We start from the raw sequence: 27,655 nt of genomic DNA on the forward strand, positions 1-27,655 counted from the left end.
CTGCCTAGGGAGGTTGTGGAATCTCCATCTCTGGAGATATTTAAGAGTAGGTTAGATAAATGTCTATCAGGAATGCTCTAGACAGTATTTGGTCCTGCCATGAGGGCAGGGGACTGGACTCGATGACCTCTCGAGGTCCCTTCCAGTCCTAGAATCTAGGAATCTATGAGTGACTTGGGAAGTCACATAGGGCCTGATCTGAAATCCATTGAAGTCAATGGAAGTGCTCCCATTGACTTCAGTGAGCTTTGGATCAGGTCCTTACTCTTTCTGTGCCTCAGTGAAATAAAGATAGTATTTCTCTACTTCATATGGGGTTTTGAGGATCAACTCCTCAATGTCTGAGAGGCACTGAGTCACTACAGGGTTAAGGCTATAAAATTAGATCAGTTGTAGGTTTTTATTTAACACTGGGACTGGCGGGAGGCAGTCACGTCTCGAGGGCAGGAGATGGTAGAAGCATTTTGCACTTTCAGTCGGATTCAGTGCAACCCAGGAGCAGACATATAACAAGCTCGAGCACCTGCAGGAAGCATCTCTAGAATTAAATGCAAAGGAGAACCCCACAGCACAGAAAGAAAGGCACATCAGCAGAGCACAGGATGTGAATAAAGCCCTAATGCAAATAAAACCTTTCCGGGTGTGGGCTGAAGATTTACGGAAGATGCACTATTTAAATAAACCCAGAGCTAATTGTGGGGAGTCAGGAACCACTCTTGAAGGTTAAAGTTGAGTTTCCATTATAAGACTCTGACCCTTCCCCTCAAATCCTCATAAAAAAAGTCAACTTTCCAATAGCATTTCTGTCATCTCTTGATTGAGGACCACGGTGCTGACAGCTCACAAACAAGCTCCAGTTTCTCCTGTTAGAAGCTGACAGCGAACATTATCTTATGACAAACTGATCATTATCTAGGATGTGACTATGTGGTTTTCCTGCCTCCCTACTGTGGACCTGATTCTGCAAAGTGCTGAGTGCCCTCCACAGCCATGCAAGTCAGTGAGAGGCAAGGGTGCTCAGCACCTCATGCAACTGGGCCCTAAGCACTTCCTCTTTAAAAAATGATGCTATAAAATGTTACATATAAAAATAGACCCTTAAGAAAAGCAGACAGACATTTTTTATTGTACAAAATCGGCAAAGGCACCGCTGGGTACCACACCATCCCATAAAGATGTCATCTTGTTAGTGATTACAGTAAAGGAACAAACAACAGAGCAATTCCTTATATGTACGCTGGCTGGACTGCTCATGTGACGACTCATTTCCCCAAATGGTCAAAAAATTAAATGACTACATGGTGGTTTTTGAAAGAGAACTACAGCAAACTCCCACATCCCACTGGCATCAAAACTCAGCTGCAACCCACAGTGTCACCTACAAGTCTCTCAGTGTTAAGAGCATCATGTCAGTCCATTTTGAGGATTTTCAAACCAGGTCCCTATAATAGGACTTACTGCAGAGTTTAAGTTTCGTAACCTGAGCTCACTAAACCAAAGAGCTGAACTGGCAAAACCTTTCACAGGAGAGAGACACTTTATGCCAAACTGCAAGTGTGAGTTTACACCTGAATACTGTGTCTGCATACAACTAATGTTTGTAATTTAAAGCCTGACTGTGAATGCAGAAGGGGAGGTAAATGCAAGGAGCCTAACCCACACTTTGTTTCCATGTGCAGAAGCTGGCCACAACTGCAGCCTGACCACAGGGTCCCTGCTACTGCCAACAAAACAGGGGCAGGAAATGAATAAAGCTCTCACGCTGCCACCTGACCCCTGCACCAGCTGGCAGAGCTGCCCTGATGCAGAGGCCAGCAGATGCTTCCCCCCCTTAAGTAGCACAGTGAGGATGCTTCCCTTGTGCATTGGCAACCACTTGAGCCTCTCGGAGGCATAATGCTTCCCAGAGCTCCTCTTGGGTGCACTGAGTAGCTATCGTTGTTGCACAAGGATGTGGTTTCAGAGACCAAAGATCATCCTTCTTTTAGAAAGGTGGGTTCTGGACTGCAGGGGACAGAACAGACTGTGGCTCTTACAGATTCTCTCGTAGCTGTATGATGTAGTGTTTAAATACAAATAATTTAGTTGTAAAGTACAAACTCTCCACGCCTTAATAAAAAGGCTAACACATTGGAATGGTGCCTCTCAGCACTACCTCCAAGGGGATCAAGGCATACTGGGCACAGTTTGGTCTGTAACGTTTACACTTTGCAGTCAATTGCGCCTGCTTCTTGTCCTTCCATTAGTTCCCGAGAAGTCTGACTTTAAACACAACTGAAGCAACGCAGCCACTTGAGACGCTGTTCATTAGAGGGCCTAACATCAGCTGCAAGCTCTGATTGCCGCTCTAGGAAGAGCCTATCTAAAAGGCATGCTCCAGTTGCACCATCACCCTACCCCACCACCAAATAAGGTTTGCAGAGTCCTTTTAGGGGTTGATCACTAGTCACCCTACTGCAGGATTTCCTGCTGCATTTGTCAAAGCTGGTTATTATCGAAGGATTAAGAGGTGGGGGCTGATCAGAGATGCAGAGCTTTCCATAGCCTCCTCTTGTTCTCAAATCACAGGGAATCACAGCTTAAAAAAACAACAACTTGCAAATGTAATTGTGATGCACTGCAGCATTTTAATTCCATTTCTCTGCAAAGGCTGATGCAAAAATAGCCCGTACTGTCTCCTCATGTTAGCAGGTACAGGCTAACGCAGCAGAGGTGTTTATCTCAAGCCCTAGAAATGAGGGCAACTAATCACGTTGCTTGGGAGCACCTTTTTCAGCCAGCAGACTGAACAACACTGGCACCAAATGAAGCCAGATTGTCTGCTTTCCTGGCCAGAAAGTTTTGGGGAGTGAAACTGTGGCAGCCAAGTTATGAGAGGCAAGCGAAATTAGAGACACCATAATAAAAGAAGGGCAGAAAATTATCATATTGCATCACTTGAGACTGAACAGTTTTTGTATCTCTCTGCCACAAGTTAGCTAAAGCTACCCCCAACTGCAGTTCTTGGTTAAACAATATCCTATTTTGCACTAAGGAGTTACGTAAGGGCAGACCCAGTCACATGGGCAGGGTGAGGCAAAGAAAGGCCATTATTCACAGCCTGACATGGATGAATCCAGTTTAACACATGCTCTTAGAAAACACTGTCCTCTCTGTTTAGCAATATTATTGCACATTCAATTCGTTTGGATAACCCCTTCCTTCTACATCTACCATGCTGCTGACAGCATAACTGGGGACTTCATGGATGCTTTCTGCAGGGAGCATTGGACACTCATTGTCACCCCAAGCAATAGATCCTGCCTTTCTATTTATTTATTTATAGCCTTCAAATACATCTATTGATTGCACTCTGCCTCCTTTTGCAATACGTTTAATTTACAAAACGTGATAATATGGTGGCCAAATTATAGAGGGCAAACCTCTCCCTCTTTTCTCCCCCATTTCCCTCTTCATTTTACAGAGGAGGAAAATAAAGTTTGCCTTCCAGAAATTGCCTAACATTAGCTTATGCATCATTGATATGTGACTTAGTTATGGTCCCAGAGAGGAAATAAGTGTTAGAGCTGGGATTAGAACTCAGGAGTAACTGTTTCCTAACCCCATGCTTAGATAACAAGGTCATATCTGGGCTCAATCTCAGCCTTGCATAAAATCGTGGGGGTGGGGGAAGAGGTCCTAATTTTATAACTAGAAAATGAATTCTAGGATTTATTTTTAATAGATAAAGCAGAGATAATCTCTTTCTAGCACAGAATGTGCATGAAGCATTACATTTTTGACATGCTAGGACAGGGGTCGGCAACCTATGGCACGCGTGCCAAAGACGGCACGCAAGCCGATTTTTAATGGCACACTGCTGCCTGCCGGAGCAGCGTGCCATTAAAAATCCTGCCTGGCCCACTCTTCTCCCGGCCCCCCCTGGGGGCAGAAGCATAGGCATGCGCACGGGGTATGCCCAGGCACACCCTGCCAAATGACCCCACTCTTCCAATGCGGCAAGACGTGGGGTCCACGCTCCCGGGCCGCGCAGCAAGCCACCGGCCCCTCCCCCGCCTTCCCTGGAGCCATGCCATCATGCGCGCAGTGCTCTGGGGGCCGGGGCTGCACGCTCCCGCGGGGCAGTGTTTGGCTCCATGGAGAGGCAGACACGGTCCCCGCTCATCCGGAGCCATGCCGCCGCACGCGCAGCACTCTGGGGGGCAGGGTTGCCCGCTCCTGCGGGGCAGCGTGTCTGGCTCTGCACGGAGCAGAACATGTTGCTAGGAGCCTCATGGTAAGGGGTCTGGGGGCCGGGGGGGTTAGATAAGGGATGGGGGCAGTCAGGGGACAAGGAGCAGGGGGGGTTGGATAAGGGGTGGGGCGTCTCTGGAGGGGGCAGTCAGGGAACGGGGGGGGTTAAGGGGGCAGTCAGGGAGTCCCGGGGTCTGCAGAGAAGAAGCAGGGGCAGGGCCTTGGGGAAGAGGGGATGGAATAGGGGCACACACACTCCAGCCCCCCCCCCGAGCCCCCCCCACACACACACCCAGCCCTCTGCCCTGAGCCCCGCACACCCCCCAGGCCCCTGCCCTGAGCCCTGTACCCCCCCTCATACACATACAGCCCTCTGCTTGACTCCTTCACCCCCCACCACAACACCAGCCCTGACTCTGGCACCCCCACACATACCCAGCCCCCTTCCTGCCCTCACACCTGCACCCCCCTCACATGCCCCCAGCCCTCTGCCCTGACTCTTGCACCCCCCCACATCCCCAGCCCCCCCATACCCCATGCATCCCCCCACATCCTGACTCTTGCACCCCCCACATCCCCACCCCCACCCTGAGCACCAAATGGGAGCTCCTGCACACATACACCCCACATTCCCACCTGCACCCCTCTTACCAAATGGGAGCTGCCCAGGTAAGTGCCCCACACCCAAACCTCCTGCCCCAACCCTGAGTCCCCTCCCTAATTCTAGCTCCTGGCCAGACCCTTCACCCCCAGTCCTGTGCTCAGTGCACTCCCACCCTCAGCTCAGTGCAGAGAGAGGAAGAGAATGGGCCAGAACTAGGGAGAAGGTAGGTACCCACTGTATGTGGGCAGGGCCGGGACCCCAGACTGGCAGCAGGCTGAGCAGGTCCAACAGCCGGGATCCCGGCTGGCAAGAGCCAACGGATGGAACCCCTGAGCGGCAGTGGGCTGAGTCTGGGGTCCCAACTGCCGGCCCCGCACAGCCCGCTGCCGGTCTGGGGTTGTGGCTGCCGCACCCTTGCCAGCTGGGGTCCCGGCCGCAGGCCCCGCTCAGCCCACTGCTGGCCTAGGTGAACAGAACTTCAGACCAGCCCCGGGCTGAGCGGGCCGGCGGCATAAGATCAACATTTTAATTTAATTTTAAATAAGGTTTTCAAAATGTTTAAGAAGCTTCGTTTATTTTACAATACAACACTAATTTAGTTATATAATATATAGACTTATAGAGAGAGACCTTCTAAAAAACATTAAAATGTATTACCAGCACGCGAAACCTTAAATTAAAGTGAATAAATGAAGACTCGGCACACCACTTCTGAAAGGTTGCCGACCCCTGTGCTAGGATATACAGTCACCTGAAAAATACCGTGACAAATCCAGAGAAGTGATAAGGGATTAAATCTGCATGGTGAATTTATAATTAATAGCTGGGCAAATGATAAAATCACAGGGGTCTTTTCTCCTTTGATAGGCCAGAATGCTTTGGGAAAATGTTCTGGGCTTATTGTACATTTTGTTGTGCTGCTTCTAACATCTGGAGACCGGATGGCATCTACCTATTTCCCAACTTCCATAATGCTGAATGTGCCAGGGATGTTTTAACATCCCATTGATTTCAGTGAAATATTAGTGTATGACAGCTTCCCAGCTTCCCATAATGAAATTAACTGGGAGTGGCATGCAGCAGACTTCCCAATGCGCAAAAACTGCACAGTATATGTAACTCTTTCGGTATAAATCAATACTCACCTGAAATTTAACAGCTTTAAGAAATCCCCAGTAAACACACAGATTTAATTGCTTGAGGGCTAAGCAGAAAACATGCCTCTAACACTACAGTTTTAACTTCATGCAGGAGGGGACAAAAACCTTTTCTCTGCTAAGAGTACAGTGACAATACACCATTTGTGGCCTGATTTTCCAGAGGTGCTGACTTCTATGGGTGCCCTCCACCTCTGGAAGCCAGGACATTAGGTTTTAAATCAACTACATATTGGCTTGCTTCAAAATGCTGGTTATTTTTGGCCCACATGGACCAAATTCTGCCATGCAAGACAAAATTGCCCTTACTAATTTTAGCAATCTAAAAAAAACCAACTCTCATACTTCTGCATCTTCCAAACAGATGTACAGCTCCATCAAGAATAGAAGTGATTTAGATAAGTCAGCTTCCTCCATGTAGCTTTCTTAAATTACAGCAGCATCACTGAACTAGATGTATAAACATACTATATCCTCCTGCATGTACAATTCTGAACTTGGCTAAGGGACAACTTCATGATTCAGGCCCTGATTGCAAAACACTGATATACATTTAAAGTTAAGCATCTATTTAAGTGCTTTGCTGAACAGGGGCCAACATGCAAAAGCCACAAATAATGTTACAACTTGATGGCAACTGTGATCCAGCAGCATGTGGCTAATCATTGGCATACCACACTGGATTCCAAATTTTACGTGGGCTTTAGACTAAATGCATTATAATGTACTCTATGGGCTAATAACCCTGATGTTACAGACAGGGTTGGCCCTAAATATTAGTCCAATTCTACTACCCCTACTCACCTAAGACATCCCATTGTCTCTAATATGGGTGAGGGTTGAAGGATCAGGCCCTATCTTAGTACACTGACAACAACAACCAAAGATATCATTTTAGAGCATTCACGTGGCTGATATCACAATGCTTCTCATTAAGCAAGCAAGGTAGGAAATATGGATAACTGCATTAGAACACCATGTATTAAACATCTTTAGTGTATTAAACATCTTTAGTGCATTAAGATCATTGATGCATCTAAACAAAAAAAAGAAGAATTCCCTACATTGGATGGCACTAATAAACCAGAAAAAGCCTCCCCCCCCCACCCCCCAATAATACATACTATGAGGCATCTATCTGGATGAAGTGGTGCTAACCAGTGTCAAGTCTAAAAGGTACTGTACATGCCATCGGTGCCAAGCAAGACCTATAAGGGTACTTTACAATATGAAAACCTTTTCTGCTATACAGCAAGTCTGTGTGTATCATGACTAACCACCCTGTCTTTCCTGGGATGCAGGCATGCACTAACACTGCACTGTAACCAGTGGGATGTTAGGACATCTCTGCTACAATCAGCAGCATGGAAAGCAGAGAGTCGTGTTCTACCTGGATCACACAGCAACAGTCAACCTGTGATTGTCGTCGGCACCAGTTGTCCTTGGAAAATCACTATAACTCGGATTCTGCCACCCTTGCTCATGGTGAGTAGAAAGGATTAATTGTGGATTTCAATGGGCCCATGTGCAGAGTAAGGCACAGAATTTGGCTCTTAATTAACAGTGTGCTTTAACAGCCATTCTGCTGATTATTTCTATTTTAAAAAGGGGGAAGTCCACAGTTATACTGGTTTGCATTTGAACAAATCATTTAGGGGACCTGAAAAATATTCTGGACTCTGACCCTTTGATGCTTACAGTACTGTGCTTTCAGTCCCAAGCACTAGCAGAGTTTGCACATGCACTTGCCATTGGGAAATCCTCAACACTCAGCCTCTATGGGTTAGATTACTTTTGATGGGCAGCTAAGATTAGCACACCAAGTATCACCTCCACCATTAGTCCATGTCAATTTTCAGGGTAGGACTTGTGCCTTTGCAGGTGTTCATAGCAGACCTATCACAATGGGATAGCCATCCTTGGCTTTGCTGCTGCAATATCAATATTTAATAATAGTGAAGTCCAAATCTTTCTCTATCTAGTTGTCCTAGAGGTGGAAGCCCAGGTGAGCTACACTGCTGACTGGGAGTTATGAGTTTCTGAGTGGAGCCCAGATCCTGGGCTGTTAGCCAGTGAGGACTGATTTTGAGTTGGGGCAAGATCCTCATGAGATATAAACTGAGTTAACCCCATTGACTTTAATGGAGCTGTGCCCATTACATTAGCTGGGAATGGAGCCCTCACTTTTTTGGGCAAATAGAGGTGTCCCACTACGGAGAATCTCTTGTTTAGGCCAAGCTATGGATGGACAGTTAAGATGACAAGGTGTCAAGACAAGTAATATCTTTATTGAACCAACGTCTGTTGGTGAGCAAGACAAGCTTTCGAACCTTGTTTCTCCAACATCCTGGGACCGACATGGCTACAACAACATTGCATACAGTTAAGATGGTCAATTCCGGAGGACGTGTGTTATCAGTGGGACTGAAGGAGCGACCATTCTAACATATGTATTTCCAAATGGAGTGCCTTGCCACCTGGCTTACCTTTTCAACATCTGCTTTCGTAACGTTGATGTCAGCATCCATTTTCTCAAAATACTGCTGTGCTCTATCGGCTTCCTTGCAATCACGTTCAAACCGCCTTTTACTCTGAAAGGGAAAAATGAGCCCATCAGATACTGGAGAGAAACCAGATTTGAAATTCAACCTAGTAAGCAACACTCGCGAACTTCATTTTCTGAGGTAAAGAGTTTTGGAGAACAGCTCATTTACATCTGCATAAATTTCCATGCTGAACTGCAAAAGCGTCAAAGTGATTGGAAAGAAAAATCTTTGCGCTGATCTTCAGACAGATTGGCTCTGATGGTAAAGCCAGTCTTGATGTCCCATTAGTCTCTGAGCCTCTTTCCATATTCCCCCTACACATGTAACACCTTCCTGCTCTGATCTGCCAAATCACTATCCTCTCTGCATTTAAATCCCTCGCTTCTGTGAAGGCCACAATAAATGAGCCAATACTATCTTTGTTATTTTGTGTGTGTGCACATACGACTGAACCACTGAGGTGTGCACACGCATCGGGGGAGGGCTAGCTCAGTGGGTTGAGCATTGGCCTGCTAAACCCAGGGTTGTGAGTTCAATCCCAGAAGGGACCACTTAGGGATCTGGGGCAAAATCAGTACTTGGTCCTGCTAGTGAAGGCAGGGGGCTGGACTCAATGACCTTTCAGGGTCCCTTCCAGCTCTATGAGAGAGGTATATCTCCAGATATAAGCATAAGCTGAGTATCCATGGGTAACGCTCACCTTTTCTTACACAGTCCCCTCCTGACAGTTTCTCACCTTCCCTCATTGTGTCACATCTATTACTGAGGTCCAGATTCTGATATATGGATGGCACTTAAAGGGCACTATTTTATAACTTTCAGTATCCTTTAGAGACAAGTTTTCAAATCATGTTCTTTTGGATTTCAGATGCTCTCCTCAAACCATATCATAATCTCTTTTTAAACACAATGTTTAGAAATATCCCTATGAAGACATTGTCACTTCTGAAGATGTTTCTACTTACTGCTTCAAGCTGTTTCCAGGAAGTTTCAATGTATTGTTGTGCCTTTCTGCCATCATGAAAGTGCTGTTGAAAAAAAGCCAAAATATTATAAACAAAAGAATCAACAAACAATTAATTTAGAGGAGATATAGAAAAACAAAAAAAATCTTGCATCTATTCTGGGACTCTACCAAGCCATACAGGTGTACGATAGCTATTTTAATCTCTCAGCAGGCCACAGATTTACATCGGCAACAATTAAAGAGGTTTTGTAGACAAGGTATAATTAATCCCTTTAGCAATTCCACCTCGCATTGTTCACTGTAACCCTTAATTATTGGTTTCCCATGCAACCATCCCCACGCTACTCCCATCTGAACAAGATCTCTTTAAATACCAATTGAACACTGTCTCTGAATTAAAATTTTTCTCCATGTGACACTTGCCCAGCCATCTTCATGATACAGAATCATCCTCCTTGATTGGCACATTCTAGCATTGATACTGGTCCTTCATTAACTGATTTTCATTCACACACAATATGAGCATGTTCTTCTTTCCCCCTGTTACAGGCTTACGTGTGTGGGACCAGCTGTCCTCTTCTATTCTGTTTTGAAACGTGTCAATTACTTTGGATTCCTGCAGAAACCTTATTTTTCATATATTTTCTTGTCTACATTAAGTTGCTATAGAAATTTTGACAAGTGAAATGTCTATTAAACAACCTATTAAGCAACATACCTTGTTAAAAACAAATTAATCTCCTTACAGGAATAGTAGAGTGTAAAGTTGTATTCTTCATATCATACTATAGTCTTAAGAGATGCTTGCTTGAAATTCTCCTTAATTAGAGTCAATTTTAAACAACAGCTCTTAGCACTTATAGACTGCTCTTTATTGGAGGCTCTAATGTGCTTGACAAAGATGGGCATATCCTCTTTTTACACATGAGGAAAGTGAAGCACATGGAAGTTAAGTGGCTTGCTCAGAGACGCATACAGATTCAGTGGCACAGCTGTAAATAGAATACAAGAATCCTGATTTGCAGTCCCCTGCTCAACCACTATCACACACTGCCTCCTGGAATAGCCCCTTGACAAAAATATAATCCAACAATAATCCACTAACAGGCACAGACATGCCTTTACGTTGCATCATTATTTCCATATGGAAATTAAGATTTTATATTAATTAAAGTCAGACACAATTTTACAAGGAAATCTCAGCAAGAACAGGCCTGATCCTGACAGGTGCTTAGCATTTCCCAACATGAGCTTCAGTGAAAGTTGTGGGCGCTCAGCACTGTGCCGGGTCAGGCCTTATGACTATTTTATGCAAAATGACAACACACACAGTTACGTTAGAAAGGATGAAACCTCATGCTTCACTGTCAGAGCCAGCCACTAATTGATGGGGTTAGGAAGAAACTTCCCCTCTAAACAGATTAATCCACAAGTGGCCACTACAGGGTTTCCTGCACCTTCTTTTGAAGCAGTTGGTCCTGGCCACTGTCTGAGAGACAGGATACTGGATTCTATTGATCACTGGCTTGGTTCAATATGGCACTTCCTTTGTGCCTTTCTGATGCCACCAAACAATACGGCCATTTCCCATATGGGGTTTAAAATAAGACCCCAAAGACCTTTATCATCATTCTCACCGAACACCTAATAGTATCTAATTGCCACAAACTCATGTTAACTTTCAGGTGAGGGAAAGAATAAAGACCAGTCTGAGGATTCTAAATACCACAATGTAGAATCCCAAATCTCTCCTTTGGCCTGGGTGCTCATCTGCAGCTAAGCAAAGCAGTGCTGGACATCATTTATCTTTAACCTCGAATTTTATTAGTAGAGAGGGAAAAAAGGGAGACCCAATGTCAGTAATACTTTTAATTATGTAACAATGTCCAAGTCAGACTGTCACAGTCCCACCTATAGAGAACACTTGAATGTGGAGCAGCCAAGCCATAAAAGGCAATGCAGCTGAAAACCTGGCAATGCTACAGCTCTGAAGAACACATCCTTTTCCATTAGCTCTAATACTTGTACTATTCTGACCTTTACCCACCACATTTCAGTTCTGTGAAAAATACACTCACCGCAGTATGACATTACAAAAACATGTCACTGTAAATTCCCTGCTCGAGAAAAAAAAAACAACTCCTCCAAACTGATTTAAAGTTCCTTACCTAGAATCAGATTCACTCTAACTCATCCTCTGATGCTCCCTTTAACTTCTCAGGCTGCTAATGAGGCAAGATACAGTTTTCTCCCTAATATGGACTTTGAAATGCTCCTACTTTTAACTTAATTTCATAGGTCTGTTCTCCTGAACTCTACTTAAGAAACAACAGCAATTTAACTCAAGTTCCTTTTAATTTTCTTTCTGAGCAATATCTCTCTGACAAAAAGACATGGGGAATATTATCTCACTTACACTGAGGCTGCAAACAACATTGATTTCCTTTCTTCACACTGCATTTCCTGCCTGTAACTATCCTTCGTAAATGCTTATTGGGTTCCTTGTCTTCTCTACTTGCAGATATGAAGGGAGAGGATTCCTGCTCAAAGTCCTTAGTGTTACTGGTTAGTGTTTCATAAATACAAATAGGGAATGGATAGACAGATTAGACAGACAGATGAATTAGGATTTAACAGAACATAATTTAGTGGCTAGAGATAATTCTGCAGTCAAAGCAAAACAAGAAGATAAGAATGAACATGAGATCTCCTATTTTCCACATCTGGCATCACTGGACTCAACAAAAATGTTTTAAATTTGTACGATCTGTAAATGTTATTTTCAGGTTGATGTTCTCTACAAAACAGAACTCTACAAATTGCTGTAACTGTACAAGACGGAAACAGCTAATCATGATCTGAACAAACAGCGGTCTCTTCAGATGCTACTACATTTTAAAAGAAGCTCATTTTATAGGAATGGAGCAATGAGACCATGAAAAAGGTCTTATCCTACAGAGTTAAAGTTTGAATATTTTCTGTATTTCACTGTACAATTGTGTCATCTCAATTTCAAATTCTGCATCTTGGTATTTTTCTTACAGCTACAAAACCCACAAATTGATTAGAGCATAAGCTTTCGTGGACTACAGCCCACTACAGCTGTAGTCCACGAAAGCTTATGCTCTAATCAATTTGTTAGTCTCTAAGGTGCCACAAGTACTCCTGTTCTTTTTGCGGATACCGACTAACACGGCTGCTACTCTGAAAACTAAACAAAACCAGTTTGTCTTGTAGCATTTATGTCTTTCTCATCAGAGGTATGCCTGAATGGAGTGATAACTGAAAGACAAGATGGGTGAGGTACTATCTTTTATTGGGCCAATTTCTGTTGGTGAGGGAGACAAGCTTTCGAGCTTACACAGAGCTCTTCAGATCTAGAAAATGAACTCAGCCCTGGTCTAGATTACAAACTTATGTCACTATAACTATGTCACTCAGAGGTGTGGAAAATCCACTCCCCTGAGCAACACAGTTACGTTGATCTAACTTCCGGTGGTTAGTGACCGTGCTAAGTGGACAGGGAGGCTTCTCATATTTCAAGGGACATTCAAGGTGACGTGGCCCGCTAACACTCCTCCAGTCATAGGGAGGAAAGGGGAAGTGGACGCAGATGGGAGGAGCGGTTGCTAGTGGGTTACAGGTTGTTGTAATAAACCATAAATCCAGTGTCTCTGTTCAGTCCATGATTTTTAGTGTCTAGCAAAGTTATGAATTTAAGCTCCCAGGCTCGTCTTTTGAAAGTGTTCTGCAGGTTCAATTTGAGGGTGAGGTTTGATGGGTCAAATATCGCATGATCGCTTTGTGAAGTGTTCACCCACAAGTGATATGGTATTTCTATCATTTTCCTGTGTGAGTTCATTTGAGAGCATGGTGATTGTCTGGCTTCACGTACATAGTTGCTATGGGGGCAACAATCTAAACAATCTGTTCAAACCTTGTGTTTAGCAGTGACACTGAGTTAGGCCATGTCTACACTACCACTTATGTTAGCAAAACGTATGTCACCCAGGAGTGTGAAAAAGCACCTCCTGGAGCGACATAAGTTTCACCGGCATAAGTGGTAGTGTGAACAACACTATGTCAGTAGGAGAGCTTCTCCTGCCGACATAGCTCCCACTGCTCATTGAGGGTGGTTTAATTATGTCGACGGGAGGAGCGGCTACACGAGAGATCTTATAGCTGCGCAACTGCATCAGTGCAGCTATGACACTGTAAGGTCTCTAGTGTAGACATAGCCTTAGTTTCCCAGATCTGAAGAAGAGCTCTGTGTAAGCTTGAAAGTTTGTGTCTCTTACCAACAGAAGTTGGTCCAATAAAAGATAGTACCTCACCCACCTTGTCTTGCTAATATTCTGGGAGCAACATAGCTATAACAACACTGCATGTAGTGATAAGTGTAAGATATACTAATAGAGTGAATGATAATACATAGCACTTTTCATCCACAAATCTCAACGCACTTTACAGAGGTGGTGAAGTGTTAAAATCATTCCCATTTTACAGATGGGGAAACTGAGGCACTGAGCAATTAAGTGATTTGCCCAATGTCACACAGGAAGTCTGTGGCAGAGCCCAGAACAGAACACAGGTCTCCTGAGCCGCATTCATGTTTTCCATGCACTGCATTACACTGGCTTCTGCAAATTCTTTTCTTTAACATTATTTTGTAGTCTTTCTATAAAAGAACGTACATTTCTTGTTCAATCTTCTGGATTTCGAGTTTAAGAAAAAAAATAGATTTTAAGACCAGTTTTCCATTCATGAAGTTTCAGGGAACATGCTCTAATATATACATAGTGAGAATGTTTTTAACCAAATCTGATGTTCCCATTAATTAGCTATTCTATCTTTTGCACATACAGCACATGTGAAAATGACAAATAATTCAGGAAACCATGTGGAACATCAGCACTTCTAATTATTCACACAAATTTATGCAGTTGAGTCACAGCAATGTGCTTATTTAAGCAGCTGATAAATAAGGACTATGGCATTCCTTTCCGAGTGGGAATGCTCCAACCCTGACTTGACCAAGCTATTTATTTTAAAAATGGAGAGTCAGATTACAGGCAGGATGCAGTTACTGGCATGCAATGCATTCAGACATGTGCAGTGGAGTGGGCTGCTGTCTCCGTGCTTCTATTTCCTCTGGACTGTTTCTCTGTCTATACCAACATAACCACACAACCCTAGCTGACACAGTTTCTCTTTCTATACCAACTTGACCACACAACCTACTTGTCATCTCCCACTCCACACTGGAGCCCCTCTGGGGTATCATCAAACTACAATCCATGCTCCATGGGGATCCCATCCTGAAAGAAATCTTTCCTGAACCACCTCTTCCAGCCTTCAAACAACCCCCCAACCTCTCCAAGCTCATCATCAGATGCAAGTTCCCCACAGATCAGGACACAGCAACTCAAAGCAGCACCAGACCCTGCCAGAACAAGAGATGCAAACCTGCAGACATATCTTCAATGCTGCAATGAACAATACCTCCCCTCCACCCTCCCAACACACCTTTCAAGATACACATGCCGGTGCACCAAATGCCCAACAACAACTACATGGCTGAAACCAGACAATCACTACACTCTTGAATGAACTCACACAGGAAAACAATAAAAGACAAAAACACCCCATCATCTGTAGGTGAACACTTTTCACTAAGCGATCACTCTACAGCTGACCTATCAGTCCTCCTCTTCAAAGGAAACCCGCACAACACTTACAAAAGACGAGCCTGGCCGCTTAAATTCATAACTTTGCTAGACACTGAAAATCATGGACTGAATAGAGATACTGGATTTATGGATTCATACAATGATCTTACCCCATTAACAATGCCCCCGCCCCAGCTACTTCCCTCTCCTTTCCTACCTGTGATTGGAAGGGTATTAACAGGCCACTTCACCTGGAATGGTCCCCTTGAAATATGTTTTAACTACTTATGCTAAACAATCTGCTCCACCTTGTGTTCTGCTGACACACTCTGAGGCCAGGTCTACACAGGAGCGGCGCCAGGGTTTTTGGGGTCCTTCCGTGCTCCCAGTCGTCATCGGCAATTCTGCGGGGGGGTCCTTCCGCGCTCCCAGTCTTAGGGGCACTTCGGCGGCGGGTCCCAGAGCAAGTGAAGGACCCGCCGCAGAATTGCCGCCCAAGACCGGGAGCGCGGAAGGACCCCCCACCGCCAAAATGCCGCCCCCCCCCCCAAATCCTGGTGCCCTCGCCTAAATGGAAGCACTGGCCCTGGGTCTACACTACAAACTTACACCAGTATAACTATGGTGCCATAGGTTGTGAAAAATCCACATCCCTGAGCTACACAGTTATAAGCACCTAACACGCCCCACCCCCATTCCAGTGTAGACAGTGCTATGCCAACGTGAGGGCTTCTCCCCGTCAACCTAATTAATCCACCTCCGGGAAAGGGGGTAGCTTGTTGATGGGAGAAGCTCTCCCATCGGCGTAGTAGCATCTTCACTGAAGCGCTGCAGCTGCGCCACTGCAGCATTTTAAGCATAGGCCTGCCCTGAGTGAGTTTCCCAGACCTAAGAAGAGCCCCGAGTAAGCTCGAAAGCTTGTCTCTCTCACCAACAGAAGTTGGTACTATAAAAAAAATTACCTTTCCCACCTTGTCTCTGTAATATCCTGGGACCGACAAGGCTACTACAACACTGCATGTATACGAACACAAAGCATACATGAAAGAGTAGCACCCAAAACGAGACCATTTAGAGACACTGCAGAACTAAGCAAATCAATGCAATGAACTTTGGAGAAAAATCCTAAAGAGAAAACTTAATACAGAGAAAACTTAAAAAGAAATGTTGCCCTTCTGATGATATTGACTATACGATGATATGCTGCAGAATTTTCAGATGCTTTGGGTTCTGTCTTGCAACTTTTACTCACATGACAAATCAACATGCAGTAACATTGCAGTTAGGCGTTTATATCACAGTAAGGTGAATGTTTCCTTCTTAAGTCTCCCCAAACCACTTTTTAATCTCCACTAAAAGGTCTAGATATTCTGGTAACAACTTTGCCAGCCTTGAGATTTTTCTGAAAAAATATTTTTTCCAAGGCATCTGACCTACAGATAAGTTGAACGGCTTTAACAACTCCGGGCAAAACACATCCACAGCCTTCATGACCACCACCATTTACACCAACCGAAGTGGGTGTAAAAGGCTCCCAGAGCAGAGCAGGAGCATTTTATTCCCATCTTGTACTAGCGTAAATGAGTGTGCAAGGTGCAGGCCAATGGGGAATCAGACCTATCACCACCTGATGGCCTGTGTGAATGGAGTTGGGGCCTGATTCAACTACTTTTGAAGCCACTGGGAAAATTTCCTTTGACTTCAATGGGAGGTGTGCAATGGAGTGCGCTCACCTCTCAGGAGTGCCCCTGGTCAAGTGTGCACGTACCTGCAGTTTTTCTTAATTTCCTCTGCTCATGGTGCCACCTGTTGCCCATATCAAGCAGGTCTCTGGTGACTCAGCCCTCTAGCCACGTCACACAATGTTCATGTGCAAAATGGAACAAAACAAACCCCTTCTGGGGTATACTGTCCAATCGGGCCTATCTCAAAGTCATCAGTAATGTCCTGCAGCCCTCCCTGGGCTCAGTACTTTCACTGTCCAATAGGGCCCATCACGGTACCCCTCCATTGGCAAAGTCTCTATAGCTCAATCTCAGGCTGACCAACAGGGTGTCTCTCAGTACCCTACTAAGCCAGGTTGCATGCAAAGGTTCCTGCTCTGGGATGGAGTAGCACCACTAGGGCTTCCTACCTGGAGGCTCTTCACCTGCCTACCTCTCCAGCTGCGTCAGTCTCAGTTCGGCCCCCTTCCACGCGGTGGGGGATAACAGTTCCAAGTACAATCCCTTCCCTGGGCCTGTCTAAACTCCCTTCTCCCCTGTGACTTGCAACACACTGGAGTACTGACTTCAAGAAAAAAAATTACCATGATCAACAAATACATATCCCTGTAGCTGCAACATTTATCCCCCCTAAGAAAAAATGTTTAGATATTAAACTGATCGTGTATTTGATCATGGCGGAAAAGTAAAGAAATGGCTATTCCTGAAAAGCAAAGTAAGATTGGCCTTTATATAGTATTCTAAACACAAAACTACATTAAGAGAACATTAAGGTTGCAAAGTCAAGAACTTGAAAGTGAGGGAATGCCAAATTTAATGTTGCCAGCGCAACCTTAATTTGCCCCTTTGTCTATAGGCCTTATCACTCACTTAATGAGCAGCTATTTACTATTTTGTTTTCTCTTCATTGTTTAATGTCTGGCTTCGTGCCTTATTTACTGCACACTATTTAAACACTGCTCTGAAGACAGAATTATTAATGGTCTCATGGGCTTTTCTATGCCATTCATCACTATAGTTTCCGAGTACTTCACAAACAATATTATTTGCACAACACCCTTGTGAGTTGAGAGGGATATTATTATCCCCATATTGCAGATGGGAAAGTGAGGCACAGAGAAATTAAAATAAAAAGTTTCCACTAATATTGGGTGACCAATCTGAGACACCTAGAACCTGATTTCTCAGAGCACTTAACATTATATACATCTCCTATGTTCAAAGCTCAGCCCCCATTGATTTCAGTTACAGCTGTGAGTGTGCAGCAGTTCTGTAAATCAGACCCCAGGTAGGACAGAGAAATATGAGGACTACTGAAATGATCTTACCGCAGATCAGTGAGTAAACGATAGTGCATCGCATTTCTCACCTACAGGTCTTCACGTACAAGGTGAGGAGCATTACCCTCATTTTACAGATGAGGGAACTGAGACGCAGAGCGGTAAAGTGACTTGCACGAGGTCACCCAGCAGGTAGTCTACTGCCTGCTTTGTTCTCTAAGCAGGCAGAACACCATCCTTTAATTATTGTCCTGTTCTCTGAGGCAAAATGCATTCATATGCAGAGGGACTACAGAACCCTACGCAGTACGTAAGCCCCCAAAGTAGGGTGTGGGTTGGCTCTCTGCACAGGGGAAATTTTACCTATAATGCAGAAGATGGGAACAGGAGAAGGGTGTAATATTCTCATACATCTGTATCCAAAAAAAGAGATGGATCTGGTTGGTCTGGTATTAGACTTACTGGCCTTGACAGTGCCCCTTTAAATAATTTGTTTGTAATAATCTGAAACCTGAGTCCTTAAGACTCTATTCCAACTTTCTTAAACTTAGACATACATAACTGGGGATTGAAAAATAAGGAAAAAAACCTTGGATTTAAGCTTGCTGAAAGATCACCCCAATAAACATCAAATTGTTTGCCCCTTCGGACTTCGGGTATTGTTGCTCTCTGTTCACGCGAGAAGGACCAGGGAAGTGGAAGGGTGAAGAAATAAGCCCTCTGACAGCTGCCCATACCCAGAAGGGCATGTGCTGCACTGAATTCTTCTCAAAGAACATCCAAATCATGGGCTTGAGCCTGCTCCAGTTAGAGTATTTCCATTTGGAATCAGGCCCTTTCCTATTGCACACGAGCTACTGGGTTATGGCATACAGTACTGTATTTTAATTCCTGTGTAAAATATAATGGCTATTTGGGGGGGGGGGGGGGGGCACATCACTTTATATGGGATTCTACCATAAAGGACAAAGAGACTTTCCATCAGTACACAGGAACTTTCACATCACCCTGAATGGATGAGGATTCCAAATACGTATTGCCAAAGCTCCCTCCCTCTCTTTCTTTAAAACAACTTCACCTTTCACAGGAGTTTTCCATAATTAATGGCCACACTCAGATCGATTAATAATAATACAGAACAATTTTTTGTATTGTGCTTACCGCTACCTTTAGGACTCTAAGCACTTAGGCGATGAGACCTGTTATTTGTTTGGCGGAGTTCACCCAAAGTATAGCACTGTGCACACACTTAAAGGACAATACAAATAATAAGCATCATGACAAGCTTTTTTCTCATGGACCAGGGCTATTGACTAACAAATTCAGTTGCTTAGACTTTTAAATATATGGGAAAAGTGCACAAAATCCTAAATGGATACCCTTAGGGTTTTGTATAAATATGAATAAATTTTTTTAAAATAACTATGTTTTAACTAGAAGAGGAAATCAATTTAATTTTTGAAAGGTACACTATCAACTTGTATTCTTTTTTTCTTTTTTTACATTTAAATTGAATCCTAGGGTAAATGAGCTATTTTAAGCACCATGCTCACTGGTGATGTATTTGACATGGGGTGAAATCCTGGTCCTATGAAAGCCAGTGACAAAACTTCCATTGACATCTGTGGGGTCAGAAAGTGTAGAACAATCGTTCTCAAACTTTTTTCATTTGTGGACCCCTTTGGAAATTCAAATGGAGGTGCAGGCCCCTTTGGAAATCTACTGTCTGTAACCAGTACCCCCTCGCTAGAACGCCCTTCAGAATAATGAACCTCTGGATATAATGAACCCGGTCCCGGCATCCCACCTCCAGGCCCAGAGCTGGAGGAGCTGTCAGTACCCACCACAGCCCCGGGCTTGGAGGAGCTGTCAGCACCCGCTGCAGCGGATCTCTTCTGCTATGACTACCCCAAATGGCTTGGATCCCAAGGGGTTCGTTACAGCGAGGGTGTACTGTATACAGTTGAATTCCGTTCAGTCAGTTTTCAGTTTAAGGCTATGTCAGCAAAACATATGTCGCTCAGGGGTGTGACTATTCCACCCCCGAGTGACATAAATTATGCCGGCATAAGCACTATTGTGCTTGTCAGCGGAAGAGCTTCTCCCACTGACACAGCTACCACTACTCATTGGGAGTGGATTAATTATGTCACTGGGAGTGCTCTCTCCCATTGGCATACAGCAGCTACACTAGAGATCTTACACTGCTGCACATTCTCTAGTGTAGACATAGCCTAAGTCTTTCGCGAACCCCTTAGACAGAACACCAGTAGCAGCCTATCTGCACTACAGCTCTCAGCATTGTTAACATAAATACAGCTGAATTGGGGTCAATGATGGTGGGAGATTTTTGAAAAACTTCCCTAGTGTAGACAAGACATTATGCTTTCCAGCAGGGCTGCGATTGCTGGCAGCAGAGCTTGGCATATGCCATCTCAGTGTCTCTCACTTAGCCTCTCTCTGCCCCTTTGAGGGTGGAAACAAAATGTATTCCAAATTCTCCTTTGGAGAATAACGACATTGTGTGACTGCACTGAGGGAGCCATGGAGGTTTGTGTGTGATTTTAATTTAAAGGATTCCCTGAGAGACACACAGGACATAAGCGAGAACAGACCAGAGCTATCTGCGCAGTATTAAAAATTGATCATGTGAAACATTTTACTTAGGAAAGGTTGTGACGAAACAGCCTTATTTGTCTTGCAGAAACAAACAATGATTGTCCCCAGGGGTTGAGTTTCAGCTGTGTCTCACTCTGTTCTATTTACATTGCAAGTACATGGAGAAGTAATATTGCAAAGCAGCACGATTATCTTCGATTAATTTACATACAGATGTTTCAGCAAAAAGTGTTGTGTGCATGGACATTTCAAAATAGATTGAGCACAGGGGTTTTTCCATTTTCTATCTGACTCCTTTACATAGTCTAAATACATTAGGATCTAGTAGAATACATTTAAATCCGCTGCTTTTTTCTTCTCTGCTTTTCATTATTACTCCAAAGGGCATAATATAAGACTGGCACCACAGTGGCTAATATCAAAGAAGCTCTGTCAATTTAACAATTAACCTTTCTAGCTAAAAATTCTCCCTAATATCGTTACAAGTTACTCTTAAAATTATTATAGCTGGAAGAGATTAGAGACAGTAATAATTTTTCTCTGTTTACCCACTTTATTTAATTTGTGCATATGGCAGCACTTTGTATATAGGCAGTTGCAGTTTCTCCCATATAGGATATAGGAAATATACTGGATCAGATGTGTGATCTATTTAGTCCAGTACTCTGTTTTTGACACTGGCCAGCAAGAGGATTCTCAGAGTGAGAAGATGGGATTTGCCTTACCAAGTGGGGGAGTTGCCTTACCAAGTGTGGGGGGGTCAGTGCTAACAAGACAATTCAATTAAAGTGGAAGTGGACTAGTCTCAACAGTAAGGCAACTCCCATCTTTTTGTGTACTGTGCATATATACCTGCCTACTGTATTTTCCACTCCATGCATCTGATGAAGTGGGTTTTAGCCCACAAAAGCTTATGCCCAAATAAATTTGTTAGTCTCTAAGGTGCCACAAGTACTCCTCGTTGTTTTAGAAGGTGACAGAAGTTGCCTTCCCTCTCGATCAGTTAACCTCAGAGGCAGGAAATGCTGTCTCTTGAAAAGAAATCTTTGCTTCTAAGAACTGGTCTTGAGGTTCTCTCTCTCTTGTTTGTAACAACAGTCATGTAAGCAAAGTTTAGTACTGTGAACAGTGTCATGAAATACATGACTATCTTTACATGTGTGTGTTTATTTATTTGGTGTTTTTCAGATGTGAGATTTAACCTTGGTCTTTTAGATAATCTTTAAATTGACTGTTGCTGTTTCTGATATCTAACCAATAACTAGGTCTATTTTAAAGGCACACTCTAAGAACAGCGAACCACAGGCAAGGTTAACTAAAATAATCATAATTTAGAAGTAATCCTGTCTTTCTCTGAAGCAGAACAGACTGAAGGAGTCATGATTACAGACCACAGAGTCTGAGAATCCATGGCCTTCAGGACAAAAGCAAGAAAGGTGACTGTACAAAAGGGGCAGAGAACTAGCTGCCCAGGGCTACTGATCTGTACCACTAGAGCCATTGCTAATGGACAGAGAGAAGACGTAAGAAAGCGTTTGTGACAGTCACATTTATAGGACTATGGTATTTTATGCTACCTGCTAAATTTCTATAACCAAAATCCTACTTATTGCAAATTTCCTGTAATGTAAAGCAGAGCAATTTTCCCTAGGACATTCCTGTAACAGAAGGTGCATTGTGGTCCTGGTAGCATGAGAGCTGCTGCAGGAGGGGGAGGTGCAACAGTGAGTGGCTGTAGGGATCCCTGGAGCTTCACTAAGCCCCACAGGTTGGGAACTCTAGAGAAGCTTCATGCGAGTGGATGTGGCCAGAGGGCACTAGTGTCGATGGGGGCTTAGAAGTGACAGGAGGATGGGCAGGAGGTAGAAGAGATGGGAAGCTGCAGCACTTCAGTCTTGCAGTTTCAACAGAAGAACTCCACAGGAGCAAAGCTTCAGGGACCCTGGTGATGCGCTACTCCAGCGGCCCATTCTTCGATGGCTCTGCTGAACCATCTGGCCTTGGGGAAACAGGCCAGGTAGCAAATCAGGGGAGTTGGGCATGGAATCCGCACGCTCAGAAATGGGTATTGCAGAGTATGTGGAGAATGTGCACCCTCACGCTCAAGTCCTTGATATGGGACTACTCATATACTTAAAAGTTAAGCACGAAGTGTTCTGCTGGATCAGAGCCAGAGTGCTCAGCACCTTGAATGATCCAGCACACGATCAGGGTTACACTGTATTGTACTGTTGCTCAAAAATGGCATTAACACTGCCAAAAAAAAAAAAAAGAAAGATATTTTGGGCTTTAGAAACATTCCAACAACCCTGGAATAAATAATAGGTTAGCTACCCCTAGCTTTTCTGGCTCTCCATAAAACACCCTGCCATCTGGATCTTCTCATTGAACAAGTTCCATTTCTACTAATATTAAACAGAAAGATGCAATAATGGCAGGACTCTCCCCATAAAGCTGTCACATGACATCTGTGACAAATATGGCAATTCTTCACAAATCCTCCAGTCATTAAAAAAACAACACACAACTAGATTTGCAAATTAAAACCTCAACTCAAACAATCTGCATTATTTTAAAAGAATTAATACTTTTAATCTGATCTTAGTGCACTTATGCATATAAAAGTATATGTATGCACGTGCATGTGTGTATTACTACGTATCATTTTCCATTTTAAAAAATACTCTAGCCCTAATTAAAAACACCTGCTTCTTCATGGTTACAGAAACCTAAACATGTTCATATATAGTCTGGCTGCGGCCCCAGCTAACCAACATATCCACCTGCAGTTCTGGTTCTACTACTGTATCATCTTTGTTCCTTCATTCACTTACATTAGAATAGATTTCACAAAGGTCCATTTCAGTGCTACTTTGGATAGATCACAAAGGGAATGCAATTGGATGAGACATGCATGGTGTGTATGCTCAACCTCTCCTCCCCTTAGGCCTCTCAGACTCAATCTTCCTACACAATATTAAAAAGAAGTGCCACTGGCTAGAGAAGACATCCTGCTTCATTGCCATGGTGAGTTGCTGCTTTGAGAAACACTTAATTATTCATGCTATATCTCAGAATATGTTAACCATATTTGTACTTATTATAAGATGTACTATTTCCTGATCAGAAACCCTAATGCAATAAACTAATGGAGATCATTTTAAGGATTTCATAGCTCAACCTGCACAAAATTCAGAATAAAACTTCTTACATTGAAACTCACTCATAGTAAATGGATTTGCTGGGCATACAGCCAGAAAATGACCTTCACTAGGTTTTCCTCATTTGCAGAAATAGCCAAGGGGTATATAAAAAGTAACTCTCAATTCTGTCTAAATAGGTCTTCCTCTTTCAAACCATTAACCACAATAAGCATTTATCACCTCCCTAGCTTCAGCATTAAACAAGCTGCAGTTGCTAGTCAGTTGGATGTTTTGCAATGTATTCATAGTTATTTGCAGTGTGGATCTGGAAGTGTGACTTTCACAGTGGAAGATACTAGTTATCAACTATAGGCAGAGAGTAAAGAGAGGTTTGTTATCTGAATTATTAAATTTTTACTAACTTTTCTACAGCTATCTGCCTCACTGATACTTCATCGCTTTCCAAATCTCAGCTTTCAGATGAGACATAAAACGATAGCTCTGAGCACTTGTGGTCATTAAAAATTCCCATGACACTTTTAGTAAGAGAAGGGATATTAACACCAAATGTCCTAACCAAATTCTAAAGCAGTTAACTACATTCTGCCTACCTAAATTAACCCTGTATTTTCCAATAGGATATGGTGTTCTTCCTCAATTCCTATCCTAAAACGTTGAGTATCCTTGCGTATCAAACTGCTGTCATGTTTTGCCCCAGAGCTGCCTGCATGTCACAATTGGTCGCATGATCCCTATATATATAATTGTGTATGTCACTTTGTTAAGTTTGCAATAATGTTTGGGAATCTTCAAGAGGAAAAGAGGTAGATAAATAAATAGAATTTATTATCCTGATCCTTAAAAATATCTTTTCTTTACTGCCCCTATCTCTTAATTTCTTTCTCTGCTGTTACTTAACTTTCTAATAGTACTATTTAGTTTTGTAAAGCATTTGGAGCTGTATTTTGTATGAAAGACATGATGACTATAAAATTGTATTATTGTATAATGTCTTTGTTAAGCTTGTTAGAATCTTCCATAGTTAATTGGATATTTTCATTACATTAACGAGTGACGCCTGTGCAGCTTTTACCTGGCAACATAAACTTTATTTTTAACTTTGATAATTAAAAATGTGGATTGAAAACATGTGTCCATAAATCCTATAGAGGCATAATGTAGTGTACAGGTCACAGAACTGGGACTCTAGAGATTGGGTATTCCCAGCTCTGCCACTGACCTGCTGGTGACCTTGGGCAAGTCACTTCATCCCTCTGTGCCTCTGTTTCCCCACCCACTCTCTGTCTGTCTTGGCTATTTAGACTGCAAGCTCTTTGGGACAGAGTGTCTCTATCTATGTGTCTGTACAGCCCCCAGCACAATGGTTGAGGCTTCTAGGCCCTTCCGTAACATAAATAACGCATGTGAATGTGTGAAAGCCAATAAGCACTCTATTAGTGACAGATTCTGCCACCCTTTTTCATACTGAGTACTGCCTTATGCCATGAAAACTCCCATTGAAATTAGTACGACTGCTTGAAGAGTAAGGTACTATTCAGTGTGAATAAAGGGGACAGAATCCCTCAGAATGATTTACTCTTCTCCAGCACCAGTACCATGGAGTCCATCAGATGCAAACAAGTGAGTTTACTACCAAAAATAGACTCGAAGTGGAACGCATGATGTGACAAAATTAAAAGCACTACTTGACCTTTGCCGCCAGACATATTTATATTTCACAAAAATAATCTTTGCCTGATTTTTCTGACAGCTCCCTCGTGATCAGAAGGTCATGCGCCAAAGCATGTGATCTGTTCTATAAAAACATAAGGCAGCCAGGATTCTCACTGAGCTCCAAACCAGGCCGAGACAGAAGCAGCACAAAGTACCTGCCTTTTCATCAATCAACTGCATGGCCACTGTCAGCCTCCAGACATATCTGCCATACTGAATCAAAAGCCTCTCCCCATACTTTCACTAGTAGCAATACTGTCCAATCTGCAATGTATTATCTATGCAGACATTAACTGTATCTTTCACAACCAGAAGAGATCAGTGAAGCTCAAAAGCTTGTCCCTTCCACCAACAGAAGTTGGTCCAATAAAAGATATTACCTCACCTACCTCATCCTTCACAGCAGTCAAACAAACCCAGTAATACTTTTAAACACCACACAGGGTGAAATTCACCCAGCACAGAGCCCACACTCTATGTAAACCCTATGTTGTGTAGTTGGAGGTATAGGCCTCATGCTGGCCTTCTGGAGATGGGTGAAATTCACCGCTAGAAAGGGAGAACATAGTGAGCATGATTCACTATTGCTTTACTCCCATTTCATACTGGTGCAACCCATTTCAATTGATGGAGTTATCTCAACATGAAGCTGGAGTGAAACACTGGTGAATCAAGCCACGGGTGTTTAAAATGTTGAGTATCAATATTTTCTGAATAGGTCATAAAATTAACAATAAATATATCCAAAATTTAATACTAATAATCCCTTTTTATCTTCAAAGTACTTTACAAACATTAATTTCTATCCATCTAAGGTACTTATCTGTACCCCAATGCTCTATTATCTGAACACTTCATAATTTTTTTAAAATGTATTTATACTCAACACACACCTGTCAGGTAGGACAGTGATATTTTCTTTAGTTTGCAAATAGGAAAGTGAGGCACAGAGAGACCAAGGTCACTTAAGAGTCTGGGGCAGAGCAGGGACTTGAACCTATGTCTCCCGAACCCTAAGCTAGTGACCGAACCATTGGACCATCCTTCGCGTCTCATAGCTTATAATTATAATAATTTATAGCACATGGTCTAATTATATATTTATACCAAACAGAGGGCAGAGCCCTCCCCAGAATATTTCCAGAAATCCTGAACCATTCATGAGTGTGTATCATAAATGTTTTTGCAAGAATATCAAACCTCTGTGATATTTATCACACCAACAGTTTTCCCCTCCTACAAAGCCCAGTGTGAGCGATGCATTATTTATGTTTTACAGCAAGAAACAACAGAGAGATGTACATCATGTCTGAAAATAACCTGAAGGGAAATAGCTTGCTTTTCAATATTACTCATCAATATGAAAGCTATGCAAATCAGACAAGGACTCAACTGTTCAGGCATTCTACATTCATGAGACAAACACAAACCAACAACGGTGGATCACAGTCTTCCATTGCTACCAGCAACAGCAAGTAAATTTTATGGTCACATACTGTCTGCCATGCCATCATTGCTATTAGCTACTGTCAATAGACCCAAAAGGCTGTCTGAACTTGGCTTCCACATTGGATCTCATTAGAATGACAAGAATGACTTACTTTTCACTCATGCATCACACATTTACAGTGTATCTATTTCACTTTTACTACACATCAATACCAGTCACTTTATTCACAAGAAAACTGATACCAAATCCTACTTCCTTTTGCTATAAAACACCCACAGAAATGTGTTTTAATTGACACATGTTCCAGCTGTCTTGCCTTAATTAACTGACAGGATCTTTCTGTTCAAAAAAAAATTTCCCCCTCAATTATGGGCTGAAACATTTGAAGTGACAGAAGAATACTAGATTAGCATGCTTCCTTCTTTGGCCTGGTATGTTCTTTTCTTCCCTTGACTCTCTGTCCATTCCCTCCGTTTGCTTTTTGCACCATCAATGATACACTCTATCATTCTGGCAGCAGGAAGTCCAC

The 27,655-nt window shown here is 43.1% G+C and overlaps 1 protein-coding gene across 24 annotated transcripts in view; it reads right to left on the minus strand.

Annotated features, from left to right (window-relative positions):
* The window catches only part of FNBP1 (formin binding protein 1), a 159,916-nt gene that overhangs the window by 59,265 nt on the left and 72,996 nt on the right, over positions 1-27,655 (minus strand). For all 24 annotated transcript variants that reach the window (XM_065572563.1, XM_065572556.1, XM_065572559.1 and 21 more), the window contains 2 exons: positions 9,506-9,568; positions 8,481-8,585 (listed from right to left, as the gene is read on the minus strand). In XM_065572563.1, coding sequence (XP_065428635.1) covers positions 8,481-8,585; positions 9,506-9,568 — 168 coding nt within the window. The remainder of the gene's footprint in view (positions 1-8,480; positions 8,586-9,505; positions 9,569-27,655) is intronic.

This window comes from Chrysemys picta, chromosome 18 (assembly GCF_011386835.1).
Source record: "Chrysemys picta bellii isolate R12L10 chromosome 18, ASM1138683v2, whole genome shotgun sequence".
Taxonomy (NCBI): Eukaryota; Metazoa; Chordata; order Testudines; family Emydidae; genus Chrysemys; species Chrysemys picta.